Below are 23154 nucleotides of genomic sequence, written 5' to 3'. Positions count from 1 at the left end.
TTTTTATTGCGGCTGGCCTATGGCTGGCCTAAATCTGACGTGGCAGGTGGTTTTTTTAGTGTTGCTGACGTGGCAGAGGAGAGAATGGCTGGCCTATGGCTGGCCTATTAACCATTGCGGATGCTCTAAAGACTTTGAGAGCAACGCCATGATGTGTAAATATAAATAAATAATATCGGAGAGAAAAATTAATAATGAAATTGAAAAGTTGAATTGTAGCATGACAACTAAAAATTATGAGACTTGTGTTAAATCTAGCCCAAGGGATGGTTAAAAGCAAAGTAGCAACGGCCGTAACCTTAACGACTTGAACAACGAAGCTTCATGCATGTTACTTCGTCCCTCTTTCAAATTTTAAAAATAACACTTTCAATTTAGTTTAAAATTTCGAAAGAAATTGCAATTGGAAGAAATATGGTGTCAAAATAACGTGTTATGATTTTAATTGCTGAAATCCTGGCAACAACATCAATACGTTTTTCAGTATATATTCATGGTATCCAAATTGTGATTACTTATTTCCAGCATTTATTTGAAAGCAAATGAGGCAGTGTCGCATCCCCCTATATTGAAATTTGAATATAGGAAATTATTGCTATTGAAAACAATACAAATTCATACTGAAAAGTGGGGTACCTGTTCAGCTGCCCGTCCACCAAGAGTCATGCAAGTCATATCAAGAAGCTGCTCTTTCGTCATGAGAAGATTCTCATTAGGAACATATTGAGCAAATCCAAGTGCAGCAGTACCACGAGGAACGATGGTGACCTTCAACAAGGGTTCTGCATGTTCTAAAAACCAGCCAGCCACAGCATGACCTGATTCGTGATAGGCTACAGTCCTGCGTTCAATCTTACTTACAACCTGTTCAAGCACATAAAAGCCGAAATTACCCAATATTCTTATCATGATAGAACTTTGCAAAATATTCAAGGCAAACCAGATGTCTTCAACTTACCCTATTTTTCTTCTCAAGACCACCGATAATTCTGTCTATAGCTGAATCAAAATGTTCCATTTTCACCTTTGCTTGCTCAGATCTAGCAGCAATTAGAGCAGCTTCATTGCAAACATTTGCAATATCTGCACCTGCAAATCCAGGAGTGAGGGCTGCTAGTCTCTGAGAGAAGTAAGAAGGTTCATTGTCAAGTTTAATCTTCTTCAGATAGATCTGGAATATTTGCTCCCGACCCTTGATATCTGGTTTGTCTATGCTAATTTGGCGATCAAATCGGCCAGGTCTCAGCAATGCGTTGTCTAAGATATCTGGTCTATTGGTGCCAGCAAGAACAACCACACCAGCAGTTGTTCCAAATCCATCCATTTCCACAAGCAACTGGTTGAGAGTGCTTTCACGCTCATCATGGGAACCAGACATCCCTCCACGTCCCCTTGCTCGACCAATTGCATCAATCTCATCTATGAATATGATACTAGGTGCGCATTGCCTTGCCTCTTGGAACAAGCTTCTTACCCTCGAGGGCCCAACTCCCACAAACATCTCCATGAAATCAGAGCCAGATATGGACAGAAAAGGCACACCAGATTCACCAGCTGTAGCTTTTGCTAGGAGCGTTTTACCAGTCCCAGGAGGTCCAACCAATAGAGCTCCTTTAGGGATTTTGGCCCCCAGTTCCTCATACTTTTTTGGGTTCTTCAGGAAGTGTACAAACTCCATAATCTCTTGTTTTGCTTCATCACAGCCAGCAACATCTTTGAAGTAAATCTGGAATGCAGATAAGAGAAAGTTAGAACGATAATGTTTAGCATCAGACTGGCGCCATATAATGAAAATGAGATAGCAAATAAAAAGAAAACCTTATTTTTTGCGTTCTTATCCATTTTCGTAAAGTGAGCTTTCCCAATGTTAAAGATTCCACGGCCACCCTTTCCGCCACCACCACCTACTCCGAATCCAGCTTGCATTTTCCGGCTTATAAAGAAAAGTGATCCCAATAACAAAAGAGTGGGAGCAAACCTCATCAACTCTTGGAGCCAGGCCCCTTCGGAAACATATGTAACGGGTACATAATCATGTGGGTCGATGCCCAATGCTTCTTGGGCTTCTTCCAATTTTTCTTCAAACGTTTCAACACTTCCAATGTTGAAGTAGTATTTATATTGACTTGTTTTTGCTTTTGGCTGTGTGTCGCTAACCGGAGTATCAAAGTCAGATCCTTCAGTTGAATCAGTGCTGCCACTAAGATTCTGCGGCGAGCTTCTTACATAAACTTTGGCAACAGATTTATTTGAAATAACAATATGGTCGACTAAACCTGGTTCCAGAAGCTTATTTTTGAACTCTTGGAAACTAATCTGCAAGTTAATAATGCATTGATAAGTCAATACACTATAATAATGAAATCCCGCAGAAACCGAATAAAAAAAATCAAACCATACAACATCAAAAGTACGCCACCTAATCTGGTATGAGAAACTACAAACCTTTTATACGACTGGTACAGGGAACATAACTAAACAACTAAAGATCGAAAAATATATTTAGATAATCAACCAAAAGGAAAATAACAGATTGATATCATATGACCTTCAGCTGCATAGTTTTCGTAGATAACGTAATTAAGACTTTTACGCATGTGTTTCTATGTTAAAACAAATTCAACGAGCATCACACAAAATAACAAAGATGCAAATTTGTAACAAATTTTCCTATTTAAAGCAATTTTTGTTTCACTTATAGCACGACCTCAAGAAATCCATAATTAAATATTAGTGCTAGGAAACACTTACCAAAAGTGGAAAATGCATTCATATTTGCAACCAAAAGTGGAAAATAAGGTTCATATTTGCACTTAGTGGTGGGAATAGAAAAAAAGAAAAGATAATAATCTACAAAGAGTAGCACCATTCTATTACTCTATAGCCTTACCTGATTGATTATCAATTTTCAGAATATTCAAAATTTATCATATAAGAATTTGATAGGTCAGAGACTCAAAACTACACCAATTCTATTGCTCCTGAATCGAGATCTAAAGCAAAGCATAGAAAACAGACTCATAAGCCTATAGCACTTAAAATACAATTTTTTCCAGTTAAATGAGAATGAAGAAATCAGAGAATGAATAAAGAAGGATGATAACCAAAAACAGCATTCGTAAAGAAATGCAAGTGCATGTTCACAAAAATTTGGAGGTTCAAATATCAGTTTTAATTGACTCATTGTATTCTCAATACCATAACAACAAATAAATTGCCCTAACTAAAAACTAGGCGAATTGCAAACCTGTTTCTCTCCATTCGGTTTTGACGAAATTGCAGAAGAGAACAACGCAATAACCAGTAAAGAAGCAATTATATTCTGGAGATCCATAGAAAATGTTATACTGATGCCGTCATCCTCAGATTTCTTCCCTTCCTCTAAAGATATAGTAATATTTTAAATTAGAAAACTCAACTGAGAAAGTTCCGTTCAATATTGTCATCAAAATTGAGCAACCAAAAACTTCCATCCCAACATCTAAAATTTTCATTCAATAAACAGCCTTATGGCCTGTATGATCAACAATAATGATCAAATGAACTCAACTATCAACATAGTGATGATAAAACTGTACAGAGACAAATGAAACTATGGAAACATTTACTCTCTAGTAAGTTGAAATCGTCGGATTTTAGGAATAGATTAAAAAATATTTTCTTTCCACATATAATCTATTCATCTGTCATCATGCAAAATACAAGCGACCACAAACCTTTTGATTGCGATTTCTGCTCACTCTTTTTCGGAATCTCCTTCTTGTCTTTGGGATAAAATTTCTCGTAATCTGCAGAACAGGATCAACATTATAAGGCATCAATGTAACCAGATACAGAGAACGGGGATCATAAGCTGTCAATTTGGAAGAAACTCTGTTTCTCACTCTTCTTCTTTGGCGCTTTACTAGAGAAAAATCTATTAATTCCGAGATTTCCAGCTAGGTATTTAAAATCTGAAAAAGATGCCCCAAAAGCTGATCCTCTATTAGCTCCAGCCGCAGCTAAATAGCTTCTCAGGCACTCTAACTTCCCTTCAAACTGATTGAGATAGCCATCCAAACTATCTGAACCCGGAGCTCCCAACCTCTCTTTATTACAAATGAGGGACCTCCCCTTTCTAGCTCCGTTAATCAGATTCTGCACACACAAAAATCGTAACAAATTATACAGAAACGATAAGAACATGGAGTCGAAAACAAATTTACAAATTGAGAATAGCATACTCTGTAACGAGAGGAGCGAGATAGCGAAGCTCCAATTCTCGAATGGATCATCATGCGATTCAACGATTCGCGTCAATTTTTCTTCTTCCCTAAATTCTTCGAAAATTTCAGTGAGGAAGCCGTGAGATTGGATATATATTATGCGTAGGGTTTTATCAATTTTGATGATATTCTGATTGTACGAAATTAGAAATGGAACGATTTAAAATTGAAGAAAAAAACGGGAAAAAGGATGCGCTCCAAACTTTCAGGAAAACCTAGGGATCCACGTGAGGATGTATTGCATGCATGACTTGATAGGTGTGTATAGTATGCATGCAAGGCATGGAGTAATAAGGCACATGATGTATCCTACTCAGCTTGCTTGCTGAGGTGGCATACCGACGTGGAGAAATGCAAAGCATGTGAAGTGAGGAGTAGTATTAATAGAGAGGCCACCACCTTTCGATAGCATGTTGAGTGTGTGATCAATCGTGAGCATTGGGTCGTGGATCAATCGCATCTATCTCATTTTCGTATTGTTGTTCTTGTTATGCATTTGTAATCGCTTCATTATCAATATAGTTCCTATTGTTGATTTCGCATTACCGAGTGTTGTTGTTGATTTCGTTGAGTTTACGTGATATCGGTCAAAATCAGGAGATCTCGAGCTAAGACCGTATCAGGATGAGTGGCCGCCGCCGCCGTCCACCGAAGAAACTTGAGCAACCAAGAAGCACTGCTCTCTGACTATCGAGATCGACTCATAGCGGGAACATGTGTGGAAGTTACTATGAAGTATATAGCAACTGGGAATGGAGTTGAAGGTAGTGCCCGGTGATATTGTGATTGATAGAACAGGGCCGATCCCGGCAGTGACTTTGTCAACAAGGCTCAAGGAGAAACTTGCCCAAAATATGCAATTCTCAGTCATAGTGAATCTTTTGGGGAGATCGATTGATACAAGTCATTGTGCCTAAAATGGAGTCAGTTGTGGAACATGAATGCAACAAAAGTAGTGGATATGGGTTGTGGTTATTTTCTGGTACAGTTTGCAGCGGATGAGAACTACTTAGAGGCGACGCTAGAAGGGCCATGGATTGTGTCAAGAAGCTACCTCCAAGTGCAAACTTGGACTACAGCATTTCGGGTGCACCATTGCTCCCCACAGACCACAACGGTTTGAATTCGGGTGTCGAAGCTTCCCCTCCACCTATATCCGTCAAGCGTGATTAGTGCCATTGGAGGGGCCGTTGGTACTGTGATTTGAGTCGACTACAACACTAGTGACTTGCGGAGGGGAAAATTTGAAAGGATAGTAGTGAATGTTGATCTTACGAAACCGCTTGTGTTGAAATTCACGATTGACGGCAAGGAATTTAAGGTGGAGTATGAGAACTTGAATGAGCTTTGCATATATTATGGTATGTACATGCATTTAGACGTCAACTGTATCCGCACACCGAAGAAGGATAAAGAGGAAAGGGATTTGAGCCAAGGGAGCGGAATTGCTACGGAGGTCCCAAAGGATACTTACGGGCCATGGATGATAGTGGACGGATGGGCCGAAACAGTGAAAACAATATTAAGGAAAATATTATGCCGGCTGGAGGGTCGCGATTCAATATTCTCCAGGATGCAAATTTAGTGCATGAGGATGATAGAGATGAGAGCTTGGCTTTGGTGCCTATGCTGTTGGCAGCTCGTGATACTAATTTTGGGCAAGGACAGTGGACATTTAGGAAAAACAAAGGGAAACAAGTGACGAATGGAACCAACAAGTCTGGGAAAGTGAGAGGAGAAAGTTTGAAAAATTCTAAGCCTGTCAAGCCTACTATTGGGGATTTCATTGAGTATAAGCATAGCGAACAAAATGTAGAATTAGTTACACCCTCAACGCTAGACCCGAGAAGCCACACAGTTATGCGTGGTGACATGTGTGGTTCAAAGAACAGTGGACAAGGATCCACCAGAGCATGTGAAGCAGATAGACCAGACCTGATGTTGAGCAACGTTTGACACAAGATTTTGGTAGGCTTCCAAATCGGAGGGGGTGAGAGAATTCAATGAGAATGATGTGATGGATTTGGAGGAGAATGGGAGCCCAATAGAGAGGTTCGTGGATGAGACGGAAGGTGGGCACTTTTTTGATGAGCGTGATGAACGGTGTTCTATGGACACGCTAGAGCGGGTTTAAAGTACTTGTGTTTATTGAATTTGTATATTATTTTATAATGATTTTATCTCAAGGGGCGAAGAGCACTCTCTTTATAAGAGCTTTACAGACTTTGATTCAAATGTATAAACCACATATTATAGTGCTACTTGAACCTCATATCAGTGGGAAGAATGCAGACAACACTATAGAAAGACTGGTTAACCGAACTCTCACAGGATGGATGCTAATGGGTTCTCTGGATGTATTTAGCTGCTATGGGATGACTTTTGGCACATTGAGGTTCTTGACACGAAATATCAATTCATTCACTGTCTGGTGCGGGATGAAAGAGATATGAATTTCAGATTCAATGCAGTCTATGGACACCTTTTTCCTAGTCGGCGTGACATACTTTGGCAACAATTGGCATATATTCAAGTTGCGAGTGAGTTTCCTTAGGTTCTCTTGGGAGACTTTAACTCTATTGCTCGGGGCACAAAGAGAGCAGGTGGATCAGCGAATCGAAGTGGAGTTAGCCAACAATTTGTTAGGTGGCTTACGACGTCGGGGCTGATTGATCTTGGGTTTTTGGGCCCGAGCTTTACATGGAGGAGATGTACTCTACATAAAAGGTTGGGCAGGGCCCTTTGCAGCATTGAGTGGCGGCTTGCCTATCCAGAAGCATCGGTCTCGCATCTTGTAAGATACCAATCTGATCATAGACCTCTACTTTTAAATCTTTGTAGTTTCTCGCCCTCTATGGTGGCTAGACCGTTTCGATTTATCAGAGTTTGGATGTCTCATGAGAAGTATAATGATTGTCACAGATAATTAGGGTAAGGGCATGATTTCATGGATTCTCTAAATTCTTTTATAGAAAAATTACAGAAGTGGAATAAGGAGGTGTTTGCAATTTTATTCGCCAAAAACAAAAACTATTGGCTCGTATTGCAGCTATTTTGAGAGACCTCGAGCATAGAGGTGCCACCCTAAGCCTTAATGCTATTGAGATAGAGTTAAAAGAGGAACTGGACAAAATCTTGTTGAGAGAAGAATTCTTATGTCATAAAAAATCACGCAATGAATGGGTGCATCTTGGAGACCGAAATACATCTTATTATCATCTACAAACTATCAGACGTAAAAAACGTAACAGAATAGAGATGTTTTAGAATGGAGAAGACAAATGGGTTCAAGATCAAGGCCAGCTTAAGTTGATGATTGTGACCTTCTATGATGATTTATATAGTGAAGACAATCTACACCGACCTTTATATGAGCATCACGGTTTATTTCCCTCAATCAGTCCGTCGTAGGCAGAGGAGATACGAAAACAATACATGGCAAAGGATGTTCGGGCTGCGCTATTTGAAATGAAGCCTTGGAAGGCACCGGAAGTTGGATGTTGATGGGATACAGACATGTTTTTATAAAAAGCAATGGAAAATTATAAGTGGTGATATTAGTGCTGAGGTTATCCAAATTTTAGAGGGAGACGATATGAATGCAAGGATGAATCAAACTATTATTTGTCTTATTCCTAAAACTGAGGTACCAAGTCGCTCCCTCAATTTAGGCTCATTTTTTTGTGCAATGTTGTGTACAAGTTGGTTACGAAAACTATAGCTATCAGATTGAAGAAGCTTATGCCTCTTATTGTCAGACCCACACAATCGAGCTTTGTGGTTGGGAGACATATAACTGACAATATCGTGATTGCACAAGAGGTAATTCACACTATGTGATCTATGAACGGAAAGCATGGAGTGATGGCTTTAAAGGTCGACTTAGAAAAAGCGTATGACCGAGTAAGTTGGGCATTTTTGTATGATACTGTGAATGAAGCTAGTCTATCGGGCTCTTATTGATTTGATTATGACTTGTGTTTCAACAAGCACTATGAAAATTATGTGGAATGAGGATATGACACATTCCTTCACACTATCTCGAGGTTTAAGGCAAGGTTACCCGCTCTCTCCTTACCTTTTTGTTCTTTGTATGGAACGACTTGTCCATGGAATTGCAAAACCAGTGGAAGCAGGAGACTGGAAACCTTTCAAAATTTGTAAGAATGACCCTCTACTATCACATTTATTTTTTGCAGATGATCTGTTGTTATTTGGGAAAGCTGATGTAGTCTCTGCTGAGAATGTTGCTCAAGTATTGGATGAGTTCTGCACAAGCTCAGGTATGAAAGTTAGTACTACAAAGACTACCATATCTTTCTCCAAAAATGTGAAAAATGAAACTCGAAGAAACTTGAAAGAGTTGTTGGGAGTGCGTGAAGTGCAGGGCTTGGGTAAATACCTAGGAGTCCCCTTATTGCATAGGAGGGTGAATAAGAATACATATGCTTACATTGTTGATATAATGAAGGGCAAAATAGCGAATTGGACCATCGGTAGAATGTCATTAGCAGGGAAAGTCTCCTTAGCTCAATCAATGCTGAGTACAATGCCCCTTTATGCTATGCAGACAGCAAAAATCCCAATAGGCACATGTGATGAAATGGAGAAAGTGATCCGAGGTTTTGTGATGAGCATGGTGGCATGGGATATGGTGACCTGCTCAAGAGAAGAAGGTGGGTTAGGATTGAGAAATCTTCATTTGGTGAATAATGCTTTTGGTATGAAGGTTTGTTGGGAGATGTTCAACAACACAAACTCTTTATGGGGAGCATTCTTTGTTCTAAGTATAAATTTGATCTTCATTCAAGTTTTGACCTATAGCTTCCAGTGTATGTACTCCCCTTTTGCGTTTAATATGTAACACGTGGCCTAATATGTGGAGAAATGTTATGTGGGCAATAGGATCAGGCAAAAAAGTCATGTTTTGGATTTATCATGTGGTGCCGAATATGAGGAGCTCTCTCTCAGAAATGGTAGTGAGTGTCATACCTGATTATTTAATGTACAAGGCAGTGGATTTTTTCGTTGATAGCTCAGGTTTGGCATGGGATATGTTTGAGCGATTTGTTCCAGCTGAGGTAGCTAGTATTATTGCTGCTACTTCACCTCCAAGAGCAATGGAAGAAGATGATGTAGCTTTTTGGGGACCTTCGTCGACAGGAGACTTCACAGTAAAAACCGCATATGACAGTCTAGCGAGAGTGCCTGAATCAGTAAGTTACTTACCGTGGGCGAGAATTTGGAATTGGTATGGGCCACAACGAATTAAGGCTTTCTTTTGGCTTCTCTTGAAAAATGGTGTGCTGGTTAACACAGAAAGGAGGAGAAGGTATATAGCTACCAATGATGTGTGCGGTATGTGTGGTTTGTACACGGGAGCTGCCTCCATATGCTTCGTGATTGTTTGAATGCGAGAAGAACTTGGGAAGGTCTACTCCAATTTTGTGATTTTGAGGACTCCTTTGATCCTTCCCTCCACCTAAATGATTGAATAATTTGCAATATCAGCTCTAAACTTCAAACGGGAAGTGAGGTGAATTCGTGCACCATCTTTGGAGTGGGGTGCTGGAGTGTGTGGAAGAAAATGTGTGGATTCGTTTTGAATAATGAAAGATTGAGTTCTAAGCCTGTTATATCACAAACTATAATTATGGCAAAGAATGTGGAGTATGCGAGAATGGCTGCTGTAGTGGGTGAGGGTTTGCCTAGACAACCAGTGTCAGTCTTCTGGCAACCACCATTGTCAACTATATTGAAGCTGAACACGAATGCTTCCTTAGAGAAGGGGACCGGCCGTGCATATGGGGGAGGACTTTTCCGTGATGTTTTAGGACAGTGGGGACAAGGTTTGTTGCAAACATTAGAGTATGTTCTATTCTTCTCGCTGAAATTTGGTGCATTTTTCATGGTTTAGAAATTGCAAAAAGGATGAGAATAAGAATGTTGAGGTAGAGAACGACAATCCTGTAGTTGTTGCTTTACAGAGAAATTTGAGGTGAATGTCAGCTGTCGTGCGGTAGTGGGAATGATTGATAGCTTATTACTAGAGTTTGATTCGGCATCAGTGAGACATGTGCATCGAGAAGGAAATTTTCCTGCAGATTTCTTGTCACACCATGCATACAACTTCGAGAGAGGATGCATGTTCTTTATCAACCGCCTACCAGTCTTGCTATGCTATTTGGTTATTACATGATAGTTTAGGAATTTCCTATGATCGGTAGTATGTAGTCTTGTTCGGGTGTTGCCCGCTTTCAGTTCTCACGTTTGTGTCTATTTCGGCGGTGGAACACCTCTTTGGAATTCATAAGTGACTCTCACAAACGAAGCGACCCCACTTCTCACTTGCATAGGTGATTCTTTCATGAATATCCTGTCATAGTGTATCTCCGTGAGATTTCAAGAATAATTAAAAGTCAAAAGACTTAACCTCTTACCACGTGTAGGTTCAACGCTCAATGCTTTCTAAAAAATGGGCGAAGATTGAAATCTTCTGAGTGTTACAGCTAGATTCATATAGCTTCGTTTTCCCATTGAACCAAGCCCATGAGATCTTCAATCGTATGGTTGAGTTACCACTATAGTCATCTTTAAGATGTGATTTTCAGTCCCATTACTTTTAGCAATTTATGTATTTGATAACGGTTTAAACCTTTTGTTAACGAATCTGCGAAGTTATCCACTTACTTTACATAGTCATCTGCGTTAACACAACTTGTGATAAATTGCGTTACAATATTATGTCGTCGACGAATGAGTCGAGATTTACCATTATAAAAGCCACTGTGTGCTCTACCTATAGCTGATTTGCTATCACAGTGTATCACTACTGTGGGCCTTCGCTTCTTCCAACATGGAATGTATTCTAGGAAATTTTTGAGCCACTCGGCTTCTTCCCTTGCTTTATCCAATGCAATAAACTCGGATTCCATGGTGGATGAGAAATACACGTCTGTTTCGTTGACTTCCATGAAACATCACCACCCTCCATAGTGAACACATACCCACTCATCGAAAATGAGTCTTTCGAATCACTGATCCAATTTGCGTCACAATACCCTAAAAGTATTTGGAGATATCTTGTATAATGCAATCCAAAGTTAATACTCCCTCCGTTCCATATTAATAGAGGCATTCTTTTCGGCACTGAGTTTAAGAATAGTATGTTAAATGGATAGTGAATAAAGCAAAAGAGAATAAAGTAAGAGAGATATAGAGAGAAAAAGGTAAGAGAGATATATAGAGAGAATAAAGTAAAAGAGAGAATTACTTTTTGCCAAAAATAAAAATGACTCAATTAATTTGAAACATCACGAAATAGAAAAATAACTCCATTAATACGGAACAAAGGGAGTAGTCTACTTTCAAGTATCTCAAAACTCAGCACAGAGCTTTCCAATGTTCCTTGCTTGTGTTGTTCAATACGAAATTGAATATACATTAGAAATTGATGCACTTTAGTTGCTCAGTACGAATTCTTTATCATCAAACAATAAACAAACCAAATGCTACGTTGGGACAGCCTCCGGTGCAAGCGGGGCAGCTCCATCATCCTCAGATGTACTTTCAATAACCTCCGCACTCTGCTCCTTCTCATCCTCTGCAAATCCATCCCTGTATCTATCGTAATTTGTCCTCTCCACCGGTTTGAAAGGTCTCTCACCCAGCACACGCACCATGTCCTCCTGGTGAAGAGTTTCCTTTTCCAGCAACAACTCCGCAATCTTACCCACTTGTTCCTTGTGCTCCTCAATTAATTCAACTGTCCGTTTATACGCCGTTGTCACCCATTCGCGGACTTCAGTGTCAATCAGATTGGCTGTTTTGCTGCTATAGGGCTTGCTCATCTCGAATCCGTCATCCCTCTGGGGGAAAGAGAGAAGTCCGACTTTATCGCTAAAACCATAGACTGCTACTTGTGCATACGTCATCTTGGTGACCTTCTCCAAATCATTCTGAGCTCCAGTTGATATTTTTCCCAGCATCACCTAGAGTTGGACAAGAAATTTTGCACCATTATATAAACTCACAGTGACAGGAGTAATGAGTGCACATATTTAGAGGTACTGAGCTTATATGCTTGCTCAATGGAATAGAATAGTTGAATCTAAAACCTAACTAGAAGCTGTTCTTTATTGGTCATAATTTATTGAGTAATAGAGTTTCATGTAAACAAATCAGATATAGATATGAAGTTAAAAATACGGAAATCATATTGAGCCAAGGGGGCTCTGTTGTTTCCAAATGTCTGAAAAGGCTCTCCCAGATTATACTATTGAAAACAATACAAATTCATACTGAAAAGTGGGGTACCTGTTCAGCTGCCCGTCCACCAAGAGTCATGCAAGTCATATCAAGAAGCTGCTCTTTCGTCATGAGAAGATTCTCATTAGGAACATATTGAGCAAATCCAAGTGCAGCAGTACCACGAGGAACGATGGTGACCTTCAACAAGGGTTCTGCATGTTCTAAAAACCAGCCAGCCACAGCATGACCTGATTCGTGATAGGCTACAGTCCTGCGTTCAATCTTACTTACAACCTGTTCAAGCACATAAAAGCCGAAATTACCCAATATTCTTATCATGATAGAACTTTGCAAAATATTCAAGGCAAACCAGATGTCTTCAACTTACCCTATTTTTCTTCTCAAGACCACCGATAATTCTGTCTATAGCTGAATCAAAATGTTCCATTTTCACCTTTGCTTGCTCAGATCTAGCAGCAATTAGAGCAGCTTCATTGCAAACATTTGCAATATCTGCACCTGCAAATCCAGGAGTGAGGGCTGCTAGTCTCTGAGAGAAGTAAGAAGGTTCATTGTCAAGTTTAATCTTCTTCAGATAGATCTGGAATATTTGCTCCCGACCCTTGATATCTGGTTTGTCTATGCTAATTTGGCGATCAAATCGGCCAGGTCTCAGCAATGCGTTGTCTAAGATATCTGGTCTATTGGTGCCAGCAAGAACAACCACACCAGCAGTTGTTCCAAATCCATCCATTTCCACAAGCAACTGGTTGAGAGTGCTTTCACGCTCATCATGGGAACCAGACATCCCTCCACGTCCCCTTGCTCGACCAATTGCATCAATCTCATCTATGAATATGATACTAGGTGCGCATTGCCTTGCCTCTTGGAACAAGCTTCTTACCCTCGAGGGCCCAACTCCCACAAACATCTCCATGAAATCAGAGCCAGATATGGACAGAAAAGGCACACCAGATTCACCAGCTGTAGCTTTTGCTAGGAGCGTTTTACCAGTCCCAGGAGGTCCAACCAATAGAGCTCCTTTAGGGATTTTGGCCCCCAGTTCCTCATACTTTTTTGGGTTCTTCAGGAAGTGTACAAACTCCATAATCTCTTGTTTTGCTTCATCACAGCCAGCAACATCTTTGAAGTAAATCTGGAATGCAGATAAGAGAAAGTTAGAACGATAATGTTTAGCATCAGACTGGCGCCATATAATGAAAATGAGATAGCAAATAAAAAGAAAACCTTATTTTTTGCGTTCTTATCCATTTTCGTAAAGTGAGCTTTCCCAATGTTAAAGATTCCACGGCCACCCTTTCCGCCACCACCACCTACTCCGAATCCAGCTTGCATTTTCCGGCTTATAAAGAAAAGTGATCCCAATAACAAAAGAGTGGGAGCAAACCTCATCAACTCTTGGAGCCAGGCCCCTTCGGAAACATATGTAACGGGTACATAATCATGTGGGTCGATGCCCAATGCTTCTTGGGCTTCTTCCAATTTTTCTTCAAACGTTTCAACACTTCCAATGTTGAAGTAGTATTTATATTGACTTGTTTTTGCTTTTGGCTGTGTGTCGCTAACCGGAGTATCAAAGTCAGATCCTTCAGTTGAATCAGTGCTGCCACTAAGATTCTGCGGCGAGCTTCTTACATAAACTTTGGCAACAGATTTATTTGAAATAACAATATGGTCGACTAAACCTGGTTCCAGAAGCTTATTTTTGAACTCTTGGAAACTAATCTGCAAGTTAATAATGCATTGATAAGTTAATACACTATAAAAATGAAATCCCGCAGAAACCGAATAAAAAAAATCAAACCATACAACATCAAAAGTACGCCACCTAATCTGGTATGAGAAACTGCAAACCTTTTATACAGCTGGTACAGGGAACATAATTACTAAACAAGTAAAAATCAAAAAATATATTTAGATAATCAACCTATAGGAAAATAACAGATCGATATTATATGACCTTCAGCTGCTTAGTTTCCGTAGATAACGTAATTAAGACTTTTACGCATGTTTTTCTATGTTAAAACATATTTAACGAGTATCACATAAAATAAAAGATGCAATTTTGTAACAATTTTTCCTATTTAAAGCAATTTTTGTTTCACTTAGGATTGATGACACGACCTCAAGAAATCCATAATCAAATATTAGTGCTAGGAAACACTTACCAAAAGTGGAAAATGCATTCATATTTGCAACCAAACGTGGAAAATACGGTTCATATTTGCACTTAGTGGAGGGGATAGAAAAAAAGAAAAAGAATATCTACAAAGAAATACAAGAGTAGCACCATTCTATTACTCTATTACCTACCTGATTGATTATCAATTTTCAGAATGTTCAAAATTTATCATATAAGAATTTGATAGGTCAGAGACTCAAAACTACACCAATTCTATTGCTCCTGAACAATTGAGATCTAAAGCAAAGCATAGAAAACAGACTCATAAGCCTGGAGCACTTAAATACAATTTGTTCCAGGTAAATGAGAATGAAGTAATCAGAGAATGAAGAAAGACGGATGATAACCAAAATGCATTCAATTGAAACTGTAAACAGCATTCGTAAAGAAACACAAGTGCATGTTCACAAAAGTTTGGAGGTTCAAATATCAGTTTTAATTGACTCATTGTATTCTCAATACAGCAATACCATAACAACAAATAAATTGCCCTAACTAGAAACTAGGCTAATTGCAAACCTGTTTCTCTGCATTCGGCTTTGACGACATTGCTGAAGAGAACAACCCAATAACCAGTAAAGAAGCGATTATATTCTGGAGGTCCATAGTAAATGTCATACTGTTGCCTTCATCCTCAGATTTCTTCCCTTCCTCTAAAGATATAATTAGTTTAATCAGAAAAGTCAACTGAGAAAGTTCAGTGCAATATTAGGACAATATTTGGACTGTCAAAATTGTGCAAGCAAAAACTTCTATCCCAACATCTGAAATAATTTCATTCAATAAACAGCCTTATGGCCTGCATGATCAACAATAATGATCAAATGAACTCAACTATCAACATAGTGACGCATTTGTGATAAAACTGTACAGAGACAAAATGAAACTATGGAAACATTTACTCCCTAGTAAGTTCAAATCGTCGGATTTTAGGAATAGACTAAAAAATATTTTCTTTGAAACAAAACATGTCTATTAACTGGAGAGAATATGTGATGCTTGGACCTCTATGTCATTCCAGTATGATTGATAGCGAAAGTCACTAAATTTTTTCCACAAATAATCTATTCATCATACAAAATACAAGCGACCACAAACCTTTTGATTCCGACTTCTGCTCACTCTTTTTCGGAATCTCCTTCTTGTCTTTGGGATAAAAATTCTCGTAATCTGCAAAACAGGAACAACATTATACGGTATCAATGTAACAGAGAACGGGATCATAAGCTGTCAATTTGGAAGAAACTATGTTGCTTACTCTTCTTCTTTGGCGCTTTACTAGAGAAAAATCTATTAATTCCGGGATTTCCAGCTAGGTATTTAAAATCTGATAAAGATGCCCTAAAAGTTGATCCTCTATTAGCTCCAGCCGCAACTAAATAGCCTCTCAGGCACTCTAACTTCCCCTCAAACTGATTGAGATAGCCATCCAAACTATCTGAACCCGGAGCTCCCAAACTCTCTTTATTACAAATGAGGGACCTCCCCTTTCTAGCTCCATTAATCAGATTCTGCACACACAAAATGCCCAAATTCCACTAAATATTCTGGGCGAATAAAAAAATCGTAACGAATTATACAGAAACGATAAGAACATGGAGTCGAAAACAAATTTACAAAGTGAGAATCGCTTACTCTGTAACGAGAGGAGCGAGATAGCGAAGCTCCGATTCTCGAATGGATCATTATGCAGTTAACGATTCGCGTCAATTTTCTTCTTCCCTAAATTCTTCGAAAAAATCAGTGAGGATCGATTGAGATTGGATATATTATGCGTAGGGTTTTATGAATTTTGATGATATTCTGACTGCACGAAATTAGAAATGGAACGATTTAGTACTATTAATTTTGGGGCTATTTTGACAGGTGAAGAAAGTTGCGGGTTGATTGTATGAATACAAATCGGTTAGATTTTTACGGGACAAATTTATTTTCTTTCTTTATTGAAACAATCAATACTAGAAAATGCGTGAAATATCATATGAGACCTATCAAATGCTTGATCTCAGGATAGAGGTAATTCAAGAAAAACGAAATTTGATCATGTATTTAAAACAATAAATTAATTAAAAGTTTTTTTGTGGGATTGAGAAGATACACGATGTCTTTTTTATGATCATGAAAATGCATAAAGCAAGTAGGCACAATTCAATTAAAGCATGTGAATAAACTAACAAAGACTGTCTTACTTGTATAGTACAAAAACTTACATGCAGGCGTATATCGTGTGCTCCAAGACACTTATAAAAGGTGTTTTACCTATAGTGACAGTACTTTGAAATGTTCTAATAGTAGTGTGCTTTGTCTATTTTGATACTTGCAAAGATATTTTACATGTTGTGACAATTTATATGCCTTAATAGATGTTTTATTCGTTGTGATATCTGAAAGTGTTACACTAAGTTCCATCTTTTAATACAGTACTAATATATTTTCAATTTTGTTGATTTTTATGTCTGTGATCACATATGTTTTTAGAATCAGAGTTTAATCAAGATTGTGTGACAGAATTACATATAAGACTCCCCATATGCATTTTTTAACAAATAATGCCTACTTTTTTTTAACCAAAATAGAAATCGTCATAAATATAACACATACTAATATCTCGACTTTATCCAAATATTTAGGGAGCATGACTAAAATTAGTATGGACTTGAAAGATTAAATGATGGTTCAAAACATATCTCCAGATGGATATAAACTAAGGAAAATCACATATCAGGTGCTCTTTCACTATTTCGGTCTTCTATATAATTTTTTTTCTCTCTTTTTTATACTTGTCACTCGAGAGCCACATGTGCTTAAGTAGATAATATTATTCCAAGTACACAAAACATTACTATAACATCTCATAAGGTACTAAGTAAACATCTCAAATAATATAGGAGTACTAGTATATAATAATTAATAACATTCCATGTTAAAACATTAATACTTAAAAATCAATTATAAAAAATTTAGAGAATATACATCCCATATAAATTAAGAAAAAGTTAGTGCGATAAATTTAATTTGTAGAATATTAATGAATACATAATGATATAGAAAATATTAATATTATCAATGGAGAAAAATGCATACTAATTTATAAAGATGAGAAGTTTTTAATATGGAGCATTGAACGTGTCTCGTATTGTTTAATGAGTACAAAAAGACTTAGCACTTTATGAGATGTTTAAAATGTTTTAATAATGTTTGAATTAGGGCTGGGGAAACGGTTCTCGGTTCTCGGTTAACCGAGAACCGAACCTTATTTTTTCGGTTCTTGGTTAACCGAGAACCGAAAAAAGAAGGTGAGGGTTCGGTTTCGGTTAGAGGGATTACTCAATTCTCGGTTCTCGGTTAGAACCGAGAACCGACATGTTAGAACCGAATAACCGCTTAATTTTAATATTTAATTTTATATTTTTTATATATTAATTTTAGAAGAGTAAAAAAAGAAAATTGTAAAAGGTTAAAAAGTAAAAACCCTACTGCAATCTAGTAAAACCGCCGCTGCTACGCTGCATACCCTTCTTTCTCACTGGAAGTCTGGAACCGTTCTCGACTTCACTCCACACCGCTGCTCTCAACGAGGAGGCGACAGACTCCGTTTCCATTCTCTGCTCTTGACGCCGTTGTTCGAACTTTAAAGGTATGCATGTAATATGTACACAGTTGAATTTGACGGTTTGAACTGTAACTATAATAGTTTACTTTTGGTCTTTTGAATTATAATTACATTGAAATTCAACATATATGCATCATTGCATCATGCATGTAGATTAATCATTAATCTACTCAATTATGGAATAAGGATAATATGAATGTGATTTAAATTTTTACACATAGTCATGCAGATTAGCGGATTAGGAAATGGGAATTTAGTACTAATATACGTTGAACTCAACAAACTGAATATTTAAAAAATTTAATTTTATTTGAAGTTCAGAGTTTGTCAACCATTTTTTTTAGTCTTTACAATTTAAGAATATATTTACATGAAGTAGCTATCGGTAATTAGCATATTTAACATGTAATCCATCATGATTCATGCATTCATGATTCTTAAATTCAAATTTGAATAATTTGTATCTGTATTGCAGAAACGATAATACAAAATGTTTGAATCTCTTATTCAAGCAATAGCTAGCAACCAGCCAGAGCTCAATGTCGAGACGTTAGAAGATATTGAAATAGAAGAGCTAGGGGAAGGCAATGCAGCTACAACAAAAGAAAAAGAGAATGAGAAATCAAAAAAAGCAAAACAGGAGCACCTGCAGAGAGGTCTAATGTGTGGGATTTATTTGAGAAAATTAATGTAGATGTAGGAGATCCTCCCGTGCAAGTTCGAAAAGGAAAATGTAAGATGTGTCACACGTTGATTGCCGCTAATCCGAAGTTGAATGGCACCTCCGCTATGTGGAAGCATCATGCTTCGTGTTTGAAGAAACAACAAGCGGGACCAACGCAAATGAAGCTCAACCAAGAAGGATCGGGGGCCCTCATTAGTTGGAGATTCAATCAAACCGAGGCTTGGATAGCTTTATGCAAGTATATTATCCTTGATGAGCTTCCCTTCAGAGCCGTGGAGAAAGAAGGATTTAAGATTTTCGTGGCAGAAATATGTCCTATGTTTCAAATCCCGAGCAGATATACGGTACGAGCTGATTGCGTGAAGATGTTTTTACAACAGAAGGAAATAATGAAATTGCTTTTTAGTAAAGCAGGCATGGGAAGAGTGTCATTAACCACAGACTATTGGACTGCCATCAATAACACAAACTACATGTGTGTTACAGCTCATTTCATTGACAAAGAGTGGAGGTTGCAAAAGAGAATTATCAGCTTCACTGAGATTGACAGTCATAGTGGGAAGAGTATTGGTGAGCTACTAGTAGATGTTGTAACACAATGGCGTTTACCAAGATTGTTTTCTTGCACCCTAGACAACGCTGCAGCCAATGATGTAGCAATGAAACACGTGCACTCCAAGCTCAATGCAAGAAACATCCTTGCTGCCAATGGTCAATACCTTCATCAGCGATGCGTTGCCCATATAATCAATTTGGTAGTTGATGAAGGATTGGAAGATATAGGCATGTCTGTGATAAGAGTTAGAGAAGCTGTGAAATGGATAAAGGCTTCACCAAGTAGATCTCGCGCCTTCAAGGAGATAGCCAAGATAGCTAAGGTTGATACCTCAAAGTTCTTGTGCATGGATGTGCCGACCAGGTGGAACTCAACCTACTTGATGCTTGAGGCGGCGTTGCCATATGAGCCGGCTATGAGGTTGTTTCAAAATGTGAATCCTGATTTCGCTAGTGACTTGAAGGAAAGGAAGCACAAAAAAATGTCAATTGGTGTTCCTAACTGAACTCGATTGGATTGAAGTGAAGAGGATGTGTGGTTTCCTCGAACAGTTCTATAATCTTACTCGTCTAGTCTCCGGCTCCCACTATGTCACATCACATCAAGTTCTCATGGAGCTGTGTGAAATGATCAGTCTCATAACAGACTTGGAAGAGGATGAAGACGATGGTCTTAGAAACATGGCCATGAGGATGAGATTGAAGATTGGTAAGTATTGGCTAGAGGATCTGTTGAACTAGGAATTGTATTTCATTGTTTTTGTATTCATTATTTTAGAGTACAAAATACACTCCTATATATAGGAGAAGACTACTTAAATGTACCTAGGAAATAGATACTTGGAAACATACTCTACTAATGACATATTCCCTAGAGAAGATAAAAGTACCCTTCCAATGTCTTGGAACGTATAAACTACTAATTCCAACACTCCCTCTCAAGTTAAGTGACGGGATTCCCGATACTTAACTTGCGGAGCACATTCGCAAAATTCTTCGCTCCAACTGCCTTGGTAAGAATATCTGCAAGTTGATCTCCAGATCGGACGAAGGGAAAAGCAATAATCCCAGCTTCAATGTTTTCTTTGATGAAATGTCGGTCGACTTCGACATGCTTGGTCCTGTCATGTTGGACTGGATTCTCAGAAATGCTAATTGCAGCCTTGTTGTCACAAAAAAGTTGGCAAGTTTTAGGGGATAACAAGCCTAATTCGTTCATAACAATCCTTAGCCACAATATTTCCATGAGACCACTTCTGATTCCCCTGAACTCCGCTTCTGCACTTGACAATGCTACGACTTTCTGTTTCTTACTCCTCCAAGATACAAGGTTTCCTCCAACAAACGTGAAATATCCTGCAGTTGATCTTCTGTCGACTGGATTCCCTGCCCAATCTGCATCTGTGTAACCATGGATCTCCAAGTGGTCGTTTCTTTTGAATAGGACTCCATGATCAAAGGTACCCTTTAGATACCTAACAATTCTAACCGCTGCTTCCATGTGATCGATCTGAGGGTGGTGCATAAATTGGCTAACAACACTCACTGCATAGGCTATATCTGGCCTTGTATGAGATAAGTAGATTAGCTTCCCTACCAGTCGTTGATACCTCCCACGATCTGCCAATGCTGATTCTTCATTTATTTTCAAGTTGTGATTTGTAGCCATAGGTGTTTCGGCCGGCTTGCAGTCCACCATTCCAGTTTCTGCCAAGAGATCCAAAATGTACTTCTTCTGGTTAATGAAAATCCCTTGCGGTGACCTCATTACTTCAACTCCCAAGAAATACTTTAGATACCCCAAATCTTTCATTTCAAATTCAGATCCCAAGTTTTTCTTCAACACCTCTATCTCTTCTGAATCATTTCCGGTGATGATCATATCATCCACATAAATCAACAAGCATGTGATCTTTTCTCCTTTTCTTTTGATGAACAGAGTATGATCCGCATTACTCTGAGAATAGTCATATTTCTTCATTGCTTCAGTGAACCTCCCAAACCAGGCTTTCGGGGATTGCTTCAACCCATATAGAGTTCTTTTCAGTTTGCATACTTCTCCATTTTCAAATTCTTCGCCAAATCCAGGAGGGACTTCCATATATACTTCCTTCGTCAGTTCTCCATGGAGGAAGGCATTGGTTACATCCAGTTGATGCAGAGGCCAGTCTTTGTTTGCTGCGATTGACAGTAACACCCGAACAGTGTTCATCTTGGCTACTGGTGAGAAAGTTTCTGAATAATCAACACCGTAGGTCTGTGTGTACCCCTTGGCCACCAGGCGAGCTTTATATCGTTCAATCGTCCCATCCGGTCTCCTTTTGATTGTAAACACCCATCTACATCCCACGGGCCTTTTTCCTTCAGGAAGCGTACACTTTTCCCATGTATTATTTCGTGCAAGTGCACCCATTTCCAGCTTCATGGCTTCTCTCCAGTTCTTGCTTTTCCATGCTTCCTCAATTGTTTGGGGAATCTCTTCTTCTTCGTATAGAGCGTCTTCAAATGCCCGGGCCATTTTGGAAAGATTGGCCTTGGCAAAATTTCCAATTGCATATCTTGCCCTGGACCTGTCCTTCTCGGGGGAGTATCGTTTTGGTGGTACTCCCCTGTTGATCCGATCCGGCAAGATGTACCTCCCGGTATCCCCATCTATAGCGTTCGTCTCTGTATCATCATTGTTAGAAGAAGAAGAACTTTCTTGATTACTAGGAATGTTTACCTCAGATTTCGGAGGGATAGTGGGTGTGTCACTGAGCCCCACGGTTTGCATTGGAGTGTGCGAGGCCTGCTCGGCAGCAGGAACAGTTGACTCGGGTGGAGCTGCAGTAGGAATGTTGACATTTGGCATAGGCAACCAACTTAGCGGGTCACTAGATTTCTCCCCCTGACTGGTAAGTTGGGTATGGTAAAAAAATTCGGATTCCAAAAAATCACAATTCATTGTAGTAAAAATCTGTCTTTTCTTTGGATCGAAGCATCTATAGCCTTTTTGATTTATCCCATATCCTATGAAGACACATTTAACTGCACAAGGAGAAAGTTTGGATCGTTCATGTTTTGGAATGTGGACAAAGACAGAGCTCCCAAAAATACGAGGTGGAAGGGATAAGGGTGCGGGCACAGTGGTAAGTTTGGATAACTCAAAGATCGGGGTTTGGAGCTTCAGGATTTTTGTGGGAAGTCTATTAAGAAGATAGACTGAAGTGGCAACAGCTTCTGGCCAAAAAAACTTTGGTACTTTAGAATCAAGCATAATTGATCGCGTCATTTCTAGAATGATCCTATTTTTCCTTTCAGCGACACCATTTTGTTCTGGGGTATATGCACAGGAAGTTTGGTGAATGAGACCTTTTTCGGCAAAAAACTGTTTCATTTGAGTGTTGACAAATTCCCCCCCATTGTCAGATCTAAGAATCTTAATGTTCTTTTGAAACTGAGTTTGGATCATTTTGTAAAATTCTGTGAATTTTGAGAAAACATCAGACTTCTTTTTCAGGAAATAAACCCATGTCATCCTTGTGCAATCATCAATAAATAAGACAAAGTATTTTAACCCATTTCCCCCAATAACAGGTGAAGG

The 23154-nt window shown here is 38.8% G+C and overlaps 3 protein-coding genes across 4 annotated transcripts; 1 reads left to right on the top strand and 2 right to left on the bottom strand.

Moving 5' to 3' along the window:
* Positions 1-615: 615 nt before the first annotated feature.
* Positions 616-3850, bottom strand: LOC125221278 (ATP-dependent zinc metalloprotease FTSH 8, mitochondrial-like). Its single transcript, XM_048123401.1, has 7 exons — positions 3835-3850; positions 3717-3788; positions 3248-3381; positions 2446-2456; positions 1819-2350; positions 959-1726; positions 616-864 (listed from the first exon to the last, which is right to left on the bottom strand). The coding sequence occupies exons 1-7, from the start codon at positions 3848-3850 to the stop codon at positions 616-618; spliced, it is 1782 nt and encodes a 593-aa protein (XP_047979358.1).
* A 2432-nt stretch (positions 3851-6282) lies between these two features.
* On the top strand, positions 6283-10267 carry LOC125221277. The gene is made up of 6 exons (XM_048123400.1): positions 6283-6393; positions 6631-6805; positions 8465-8994; positions 9278-9597; positions 9777-10133; positions 10183-10267. Exons 1-6 carry the CDS (start codon positions 6283-6285, stop codon positions 10265-10267), a joined length of 1578 nt encoding a protein of 525 aa, XP_047979357.1.
* Positions 10268-11586: 1319 nt separating this feature from the next.
* On the bottom strand, positions 11587-16603 carry LOC125221886 (ATP-dependent zinc metalloprotease FTSH 10, mitochondrial-like). Of its 2 annotated transcripts, XM_048124199.1 has the most exons (9): positions 16354-16603; positions 15977-16229; positions 15817-15888; positions 15238-15371; positions 13764-14261; positions 13137-13671; positions 12904-13034; positions 12582-12809; positions 11587-12256 (listed from the first exon to the last, which is right to left on the bottom strand). In XM_048124199.1, exons 1-9 carry the CDS (start codon positions 16402-16404, stop codon positions 11777-11779), a joined length of 2382 nt encoding a protein of 793 aa, XP_047980156.1. In that variant the 5' UTR covers positions 16405-16603; the 3' UTR covers positions 11587-11776. The 2 variants fall into 2 exon arrangements, with proteins under 2 accessions (XP_047980156.1, XP_047980155.1); XM_048124198.1 differs by having other exon boundaries at positions 12904-13671; positions 16354-16600.
* Between the last annotated feature and the right edge of the window lie 6551 nt (positions 16604-23154).

Source organism: Salvia hispanica, chromosome 4, assembly GCF_023119035.1.
Source record: "Salvia hispanica cultivar TCC Black 2014 chromosome 4, UniMelb_Shisp_WGS_1.0, whole genome shotgun sequence".
NCBI classification, from domain to species: Eukaryota; Viridiplantae; Streptophyta; class Magnoliopsida; order Lamiales; family Lamiaceae; genus Salvia; species Salvia hispanica.
This window is presented reverse-complemented; position numbering and strand designations above follow the sequence as displayed.